The sequence below is a fragment of the Triticum aestivum genome, chromosome 2B (assembly GCF_018294505.1).
Source record: "Triticum aestivum cultivar Chinese Spring chromosome 2B, IWGSC CS RefSeq v2.1, whole genome shotgun sequence".
Taxonomy (NCBI): domain Eukaryota; kingdom Viridiplantae; phylum Streptophyta; class Magnoliopsida; order Poales; family Poaceae; genus Triticum; species Triticum aestivum.
This window is the reverse complement of record NC_057798.1, coordinates 250,477,468-250,486,812: the sequence shown is the minus strand read 5'-3', so window position 1 is coordinate 250,486,812 and position 9,345 is coordinate 250,477,468. Positions and strand designations below refer to the sequence as shown.

Genomic DNA, 9,345 nt, shown 5'->3' with positions numbered 1-9,345 from the left:
TCATGACCACAAAGTCTTTAATTGTTCTCAATAAGGTTGTTGTTCCGGATCAGGAAGAAAATGGCATGCTTGATGTCCTTGAATATGGTCATGTTGAAGGTGGTATGGAGGAACAATGCAACCAACTTATACATCATTTTGACCAAAACATTGATGCTATGGAGAAACAAAAACAATAGCAACCATGTAAAATTACTTTTGAAGTATTACATATACGACGTTTTTATTATTTGATGTTCGTGCAATGGTTAATATGCCGGTCTGATATGCTTTGTCACTAGACATCGACATACTTATCTAGAACTTCGTAGTGAAGTCGGACGAAAAACATGGTGTATATAGCAATGCTCTTACTTTAATATCATTTTTCTGCTATCTAAATTGCTTCAAGGAAAAACACAATACTCTAGCATGCAAACAACACATATATTCCGATGCTTATATCCAGCGTAATTAGATTTATTTATAAGTAGCTACATATGCTCTATTTATGATGCAGATTTTATATCAGTTTTTCAATCAACAACAGATTCATATAGTATCCAAAACTCTCATGCAAGAAAGTAATTTGGATGGCAATCTCGAGTCACGGAGATGGCAAAGAACGAAGAAGAAAAAGAGATAAAAAGCGGTATGCATGAATGACTAATGAAGACAAACAGGAAAAACTGAAAAGGTGATGTGAAGCCTATCCACTAAGCAAAAGAACTAAAGATATGACCCGGTTGCAAAAAAAATACACACAAAAAAAATGCAAACATGAAGCCAACACAGATGATAAAAAAGTGTGCATGGGAAAGGCAGAAAGACAAAAATATGCAACCAGAACAAAAGAACCAACAATTGAGGCGCAACACGCTAATCAAAGATTGAACTGCGATGGAGAAATCCTGCATATATCACGACAATATAAGAAGTTATACATCCATGCGACAAGGACTTCACAGTGAGCACACACACAACATGCTTCGACACTAGGCGAAGTATAAGACATTTTTACTGTGGTCACTATATATTTACTATATATTGACGGTCTAATCTACAATGTGTGCTCTTACTTCAAAAATCCTTTGAATTAGTAACTGAACTCTTGAAGAATGTGCTTCAAAGTCAGAGAAAAAATGCACTCGGTGGAAGTCATCCGTGTACCACCCTCTTTTTTCAACCATTGCCTATACATCCCGTAGCAACGCACGGGCATATTTTCTAGTAGGTACTCATATCAGGAGACGCGACGCACAAAATTGACGGGTCTCCTTGAAAAGTTTACGGACCCGGTAAGAACCAAACAACCAGAGAGCTGGAAGAAACAGAATTGCACGAATCTCAACACAGAGATCAGATGGACAAAAAAACAAATGAAAGTAAATTGATTTCATCCGACTGAAAATTAGCAATTCTGTTGTATTATTGTTGGTTGGACGCCGGGGCTTATCAGCAGCAACACCAAATATGAACCTGATTGCACAGAACAGCTGAGGAGAAGATGGCAAAACTTATCCCCCATCTCTCCTACTAACCCCCATGGCACTCAAATGATGTATCAACTAGTAGTGGATGTTGGAGATGCTCTTATAACAGCGGTGATAAACTTTTTTTTTTGCAAAGAATTACGATTTTCCAGATCTGAGGTAGCATAAAACAAACTCATATATCATAGAAAATACAGATCCAACACTTCCTTGCATGATTAGATACTTGACAGTGATAAGACATACTAAACAAATACCATAAATAAACATTTTTGACAAAACATAACTAGCACCAGCCTCTTAAATTATATAATGTCTGCGAGGGATAAAATGGAATATATTCATATGGAGCACTCCAACAGCAGCTTGACGTCTACATGGGAACTTTACCAACAAGATGGCCTAGAACATCAACTTGACCAGCAATAAACCAATATGGCTTGGGTACAGTCCACCTGCCATCCAATATTATCTTTTCAATATATGTTCACTGCCGAATAAACAGTATATGCTACCACAAACAAGTGACATTAAGAAATAGATAGCTTTACCGGATCCTCTCTGCAGCATTACCACCTCTCTTCGTGTCAAGGCTAATGGGAGGGAGCAATTTTCTGTTGTCCAACATATATTTGTCAATGAAAGTTTGTTGGATACACATGTCTACTAATCAGCATCAAGAGAAAGAAAAAAAATTATACCCTTGTGACAGAAGATTATTCCCTCTCTTTAAAACTTTTACAATATTGCTCCTTGGCAGATAAGGAGTCGTTCCACTTTCATCATAGAAGTTCATGCCAACAAAACTCCCATCATCAAGACAAATAAGGGGCCCTCCAATCCCAACCTAATACAAAAATAATGCACATACAGTTACATGGAGAAGCAGCCGTAGTAAATCTAGCAGCTCAGTATTATCAAATAAACTGAAGATACAACTCAAGTATATTAACTATCTACACAGGTACCACGTAAAAAATGCCAAGAAAAAAAAACTGTACCTTCTTGATTTGACAAGTTGAGAACTTGAGATCTTTGCAATCAAGTTCTGAACCCGGATCCTTGTTTCTTGAACTTATTATAGACTTCCTGTTACCCTTTGAGGCCATCAATAACCCACCATTATCTTTAGTTGTACGCCCAATAGCAACCACCTCAGATTTAGATAACCTTGTGGCTACGAAGATATCTTGTGGACAAACATCAGTGAGATTATCCTCGAGACTGAGAACGGCAATGTTGTAATCTTGATGGTAAAATTCCAATTTCCCCACCACCGATTGTTCTGGCGGTAGAAACACCTTAATCTGCAACAAATAGAGTTCATAAAGCTCAACTAATTAACCATCACCAAACTTAAAAGGCGAAGAAAACTGATTAGGATCAACAACTAACCATCAAGTTCAGATCAATGTTGTTTTTAGCATCACCAGTTCTAACCAAACTGGCCGCAGTAAGGACAAACATGCGGTGCTCAATAGTTATAAGCAAGCCTGTGCAAGCAAAACACCTCACGTTGTTACCATTGAATGAAGCAACTGAGACAACACTTTTAGAAACACGCTCAACAACTTTTTTTCCAAGCTGCTTCCAGAGAGGCTTCTCATAGTTGGCGTAGATGTCTAAACGGTATCCTTTCCAGACATGAAGTTCACCAAACCTTTCTTCAAACGTACCAATTAATCGCCCATTGACTGGTTAATTAGGAAACAAGTACAGAAATTAGAAATACAGAAGTGCACAAGGGAGAAGTCAGCAATATACGAATACGACTTACACTCAAACACCAGTGGTGGTGGTAGGGGGTAGCCCAAAGACTCTAGCATCTTAGACCTGACCTTAAATCCTGATGCAATAATGTGATTGATAAGTGTAAGGTTATACTAAGACAGCATTCACAAAGAATGATGACTTGCAAGATAATTCAAACCTGAAGGGACAACGCAGGATGCACCCTGAGGCAAAGAATATTCACGGAACTGGGTAGTGTTACTGCAATAAAACATGTTTACTACAATCAAATGAAGTAGATATACACCAAACTGTACGAAAGAAAACACGTATACAAAAAGACTTGAATATCAGCTTATAAATAATTAGCAAAAGACGAGGATTGAGATGTCAAGAAAATGAGTGGCATTGTTCTTGATTCCCCAACTGATAGACATGCTCAGGTTCTTCTTCATTCAGAGAAACACACAAGCTCCGACATTGAAGCAAGAACACTAAATTCAAGTGGAACAGGAGGGGTATTTGGAACTTCTATAGATAAGCAAATCGGGGATAAGTAAGGCAACTGGTGAAGATATCTTTCCTACCTATAAAGGTTGGAGTTGGTGGTCAGTTCACATGTGGGACAAACAACCTTCATAAATAAACAAATGCACTCCTATCCACATGTGGGCTAGCAACCTCCCATAAGAAGTAAAATGAACAAAATGTACTTTTGCTTCATGTGAGATCGAAACTCTTGTAAAAGGCACAAATGGAAAATGCAGAGATGACACTATCTCAAAATTCTTGGAGAAGGCTTTGTTGCTAGCTCACTTAAATTCTTGGAATTGACCTACTATGATCCCTTAAGATTCTCTTGCGCCTGCCGCGTGATCTCAAATTGTATTCTCATTCTCTTTTTAATCGTGAACCGTGAGAGGGCTGCCGAATACCAACATCTATCGACGATCTCCTAAGACAATGACCTAACCTAACGCACGGCCATTGCACTAGTGGATAATATTTCCCAAATTAGTTGTCTTAGATTTGTCTAGATACGAGCCTACCCCAACTTGTTTGGGACTAAAGGCTTTATTGTTGTCGTAGAGTTGTCTAGATACAGATGTACCTAACACTAAAACGTGTCTAGATACATAGTTACATCCGTATCTAGAAAAATCCAAGACAAGTAATTCAGGACGAGTGAGTACTTGACTTGCCCAGAAGATATACCTGGGCATCTCAAATTGCTGCAACCGTTCATGAAGTAACTGAGTTGGTACGAACAAGAAACCGCCTTGACACAATTTAGTTATCACCCCAGCAAAGCATCCTTCACCACCATTAAATAGTATAACTGGCCCTCCAAGTCCAGCCTAGCAAAAGAGACAGGGATTGCAAAGGAAACATTCACACATAACATGCAAGAATTTCAGACAAATATCAAGAGTATACCTCTGTGATACTACATTCGCAAAACCAAAGGCCATCTTTGAAACGAGGATCATTGCATCTTATGCTCATCAAAGTGCCATCGAAGTGACGGCCAGCTGCAAATAGATTAAGCTTGTCTGCGTCTCGGTGCAGATCCAGAGGGCCACATGTATCCACAGGGTAGACGAGTCGGCTGTTGAAGGCCGTGACAATAGCAATTTCCATTTTTTCATCCCACAATCCCAAGAACCCAGGGATAGTTGTACCATCAGGACGACAGACTTGAACCTGTAGCGAGGAAACCCTCAGTACAACATCACAGAATGATCAATCACGATCACAGCAGAGGAAAACAGTGAGTTGCACTAACCACAAAATTATCATCCCTGGTTCTCTTATTCTCAAATTCCACCACCAAACGTGAGGTAGTCACAAATACTGTATGGGGTTCTTGTATTATATTGTTCCAGTGTCGTACGGCTGTTCCCGAGCATGAGAATACTATCGTGTCTCCTGCACAAAGATCATGATTAAAATCAGTAAGACGAACGAATATGAATTTGGAGAGAATCCAAGAGCTTATACAAAGCAGAATAATCACCCGCAAGCAGAGAAATTGAGACAACACTGTGCCTGAAATGCGAATCCGAAATTTCCTGGACGCAGCCACCAAATTTTGTCGGTTCGAATGGAGTAACATGTCGGTCAGGTTCTTTTTCCCTGAAGGACTGTTCCGCAGCATGAGCCTCCTTTAAAGCAGCTTTCCGAACTAATGAAAGAACATGCATGATAAACAACCAGATCTTCAGTACTCTAGCAATTAATTCAAGCATGCAACTAACATGTACAAGAAATCAATGAAAAAATCAGCAGCTAGAAAGCCCATAAATTGATCAATGACTCACCTTTCCACATGTTCATCGCAGCTTCGGTTGCCCCATGCCGCTGCCCGCTGTTGCTGCCTCGCTCCTTCCTACTGGTTTTTGCAGTCCTGAAACACAGCATATCTGAGATGATATGCTTGCCAAAATCACAGTGTTGTATACATCGAAAATCAAAGAGTTACAGTATCTGATATAATATGCTTGCCAAAATCACAGTGTTACATACATCGAAAATCAAAGAGTTATTCAAAAGGTATTACTCCGTAACTTAGAAATTCAAATCCAAATTGGTATATCAACTTAAGTGTTGCTGTGATTAGAGGATGGTAGACTGCGATGGACAGATAAACAATACATACAACTGGTCCGGGGCAATTAAGCACATAGGAAATAGAAACACTCACATCGCGCAATGTATCCTAGCTGATTCCGCGCGTCGAGCGAGCAAGCAAGGGTGGCGTGGCTTAGCCGGAAAGGAACAGCCGCGGATCTGGACGAGAAGGATGTCGCCCGTCTGCGGGGGGGTGCGGATGCCCTCCCGGCTAGGGTTACGAGCTTGAGGAAAAAGGTTGGCTGCTCTCTTCTCTAATCTCTACTCTCTACTCTTTTTCTTTCCCTACAACTACACAAAAAATAGTATCTATCTCCAGCACCCCACCCGATCCAACCATGAAACCGATCTGCCACTCCAATGACGGCGCCGTCCGTCGCCAACGCCTCTCCTCCTCCTCGCCGTCTCCTTCGCCAGCCCCTGTCAAAACCCCTTAGTATCTATCTCCAGCGCCCCACCCGATCCAACCATGGAACCGATCTGCCACTCCAATGCCGGCGCCGGCTGCGACCAACGCCTATTTTCCTCCTCGCCGTCTCCTTCACCAGTCCCCATCCGTGATGGCGCTGCCACCTACTTCTCCTTCTCCTTCCCCTTCCCCGCTGACAAGCTTCACAAGAACGTCGTTCGTCCCCTTAAAGTATGACCCTCTCCCCGAAAACCTCCACGCCGTCTGCAACTGGAGCTCCACCCTCGAGATGCACACCCACCCTCCCGTCCCACCATCAAAGTGCTGACAAGATTCGTGTAGCCCTAAATCATCGCCGCCGCCACCATTTGCTCCTTCCCCGCTCTCCCCGTCATCCCTCATTCAGCGCCACCATGACCGCTCCTCTCTCCAAGGTCGTCTCCCACTCCACAACCAACCCCCTGCACTTTCTTCGCCCGTCTGCGGGGGGGTGCGGATGCCCTCCCGGCTAGGGTTACGAGCTTGAGGAAAAAGGTTGGCTGCTCTCTTCTCTAATCTCTACTCTCTACTCTTTTTCTTTCCCTACAACTACACAAAAAATAGTATCTATCTCCAGCACCCCACCCGATCCAACCATGAAACCGATCTGCCACTCCAATGACGGCGCCGTCCGTCGCCAACGCCTCTCCTCCTCCTCGCCGTCTCCTTCGCCAGCCCCTGTCAAAACCCCTTAGTATCTATCTCCAGCGCCCCACCCGATCCAACCATGGAACCGATCTGCCACTCCAATGCCGGCGCCGGCTGCGACCAACGCCTATTTTCCTCCTCGCCGTCTCCTTCACCAGTCCCCATCCGTGATGGCGCTGCCACCTACTTCTCCTTCTCCTTCCCCTTCCCCGCTGACAAGCTTCACAAGAACGTCGTTCGTCCCCTTAAAGTATGACCCTCTCCCCGAAAACCTCCACGCCGTCTGCAACTGGAGCTCCACCCTCGAGATGCACACCCACCCTCCCGTCCCACCATCAAAGTGCTGACAAGATTCGTGTAGCCCTAAATCATCGCCGCCGCCACCATTTGCTCCTTCCCCGCTCTCCCCGTCATCCCTCATTCAGCGCCACCATGACCGCTCCTCTCTCCAAGGTCGTCTCCCACTCCACAACCAACCCCCTGCACTTTCTTCCCCCCCCCCCCCACGTCGCATCCTTTGGCGACACGGGGGAAACCCTAGCCGCGCCGCTGGGCTCCCTCGCCTCTCCTCCCTCGCTACGCCGCCATCGGAGGGGATGCCGGCGAAGCCCACGCGTGCCCCAGGGAAGGCGGCGGCGGGGCGGTTTCCTCGGTAGGTGACCCTTGGTCCCACATCTCGCGGCTTTTAGGGGACTGGTGGCGTGCGTCAGGCCGGCGGCGGGTGGCCGACGCGTGCTGCTCGAGGGGCGGTGTCCCTCTTGGCGGCAAGGCCGCCCCTGGCCGGCGCTCGGTGATTCCATCGATGTTTGGGGGGACTGGATCTGGGCCATCAGGCCGCATCCTCCCCTGGTCGAGACGGCTCCTCTGCTCTCCTCGGCCATGGGGGCGCGGTCCCAGCGGACCCAGCACCGATGGTGCCAGCCAGGGCACTCACTGGAGGCACCATGCTGAGTCTCGGGCGGGCTCCTGGTCCCAGCGAGCGAAGCCGCGGGAGTGGATCTGATGGTGGAGGCGAGAGTGGTCAGGTGTCCGCGGATCTGCAAGTAGGAAGTCGTCGGAGCGGAGGCTCCGGGGCGAGGCGGTGTTGGGCGTCGTGCTAGCCGTGTGGACGGCGGTACACGGCCGATGGTGCGTGCGAGGGTGGCTGCAGCTGATGCACGGGCTACCGGATCTGACCAGTCATGGTTGAATATGGCTACTGTAGTGGTAGTGGTCTGGCTCGGGTTGGTGGTTGGAGGTGCAGCGTCAGGTGAAGACCTTGCCGCCAGTTTTTGGGACGGGGCAAGTGACGGTGACACCCACGGGCGCCACTTCCTTCTTGAAGGCGTCGCTAAGGCGTTCCTGCTCGCTTCACTACATAAGGATGCTCGGGGGAAACCCATGATCCCCTAGGATCGGACGATGATGGCGACACATGTCGCACCTCTTGGGACATCACTCCAGGAGCTACTTACCGGACGGAGGGACCAGTGGTAGATGGGGATGTCGCTTGTGCTGCTTGGTCGTGTCTGTCCGGCAATGAGGGTGGTTTGGCTTCTGTGGCAACGATGACGGTGGTGGACATTGTCGGAGGCGTGGCATTGGTCGTGGTAGTCGGCTCTTCTCTGACGTGTCCGTAAGATACCTCGGTTGCTTATTGCTATGAAGTCGAAGCTGCGGTGCGGGGCATCGGTGGCATACGATGACGGATGGCAGGCGGTTCGTTCGGTAATATTTTGTAGCGCCAACCTTGCTTTGTTCTCCGTAGTTGTTCGTCGGACTTGGAGCTGTGTTGTCTTGCTTTGGGTGGATGGTGTTCCGCCTTGTAAGAGTAGTGTTGTTCTGCAGCTAATAGGGTTGCTATTTTTTGTTTTTCTTTGATCTTCGGATCCTCCCCATGTTGTTTCTTCCGCTGCTTTCTGCTGAATCTAATGGAAACCAGCAATTTGCTGGATCTTTAAAAAACCCAACCCCCTTGTCCGTCCTGGATCGCGTCGGCACCGTCTCCCTTAAAGGTTGCCGCGGTCGTTCTTTCCTCCCCCACCCCTTCCTCCGTCTGAGCGCCCCCGCCACAGCTCTTCTCCATGATCTTGGTTGGTATGATTGTATATTTTATTTATGGTGCTGTCCTACGGTGCCCTCCGTCTCGCGCAAACGTGAGGGGCCCCTGCTGTAGGGTGTTGCAATATGTTCATGGTTTGCTTATGGTGGGTTGCGAGAGTGACAAAAACTTAAACCCGAGTAGGTGGGTTATGTCGTATGGGAGTAAAGATGACTTGATACTTAATGCTATGGTTGGGTTTCACGACCTTAATGATCTTTAGTAGTAGCGGATGCTTGCTAGAGTTCAAATCATAAGTGCATATGATCCAAGTAGAGAAAGTATGTTAGCTCATGCCTCTCCCTCATATAAAATTGCAAGAATGATTACCGGTA

At 46.2% G+C, this 9,345-nt stretch overlaps 1 protein-coding gene across 1 annotated transcript; it reads right to left on the bottom strand.

The window, feature by feature from the left end:
- Positions 1–1,645: 1,645 nt before the first annotated feature.
- On the bottom strand, positions 1,646–6,506 carry LOC123041159 (uncharacterized). The gene is made up of 13 exons (XM_044463849.1): positions 5,908–6,506; positions 5,525–5,610; positions 5,221–5,388; positions 4,990–5,132; positions 4,641–4,907; positions 4,419–4,561; positions 3,403–3,464; positions 3,250–3,318; positions 2,868–3,166; positions 2,474–2,779; positions 2,174–2,319; positions 2,024–2,086; positions 1,646–1,927 (listed from the first exon to the last, which is right to left on the bottom strand). Coding segments are annotated over exons 1-13 (1,836 nt in total). The 5' UTR covers positions 5,910–6,506; the 3' UTR covers positions 1,646–1,845.
- Between the last annotated feature and the right edge of the window lie 2,839 nt (positions 6,507–9,345).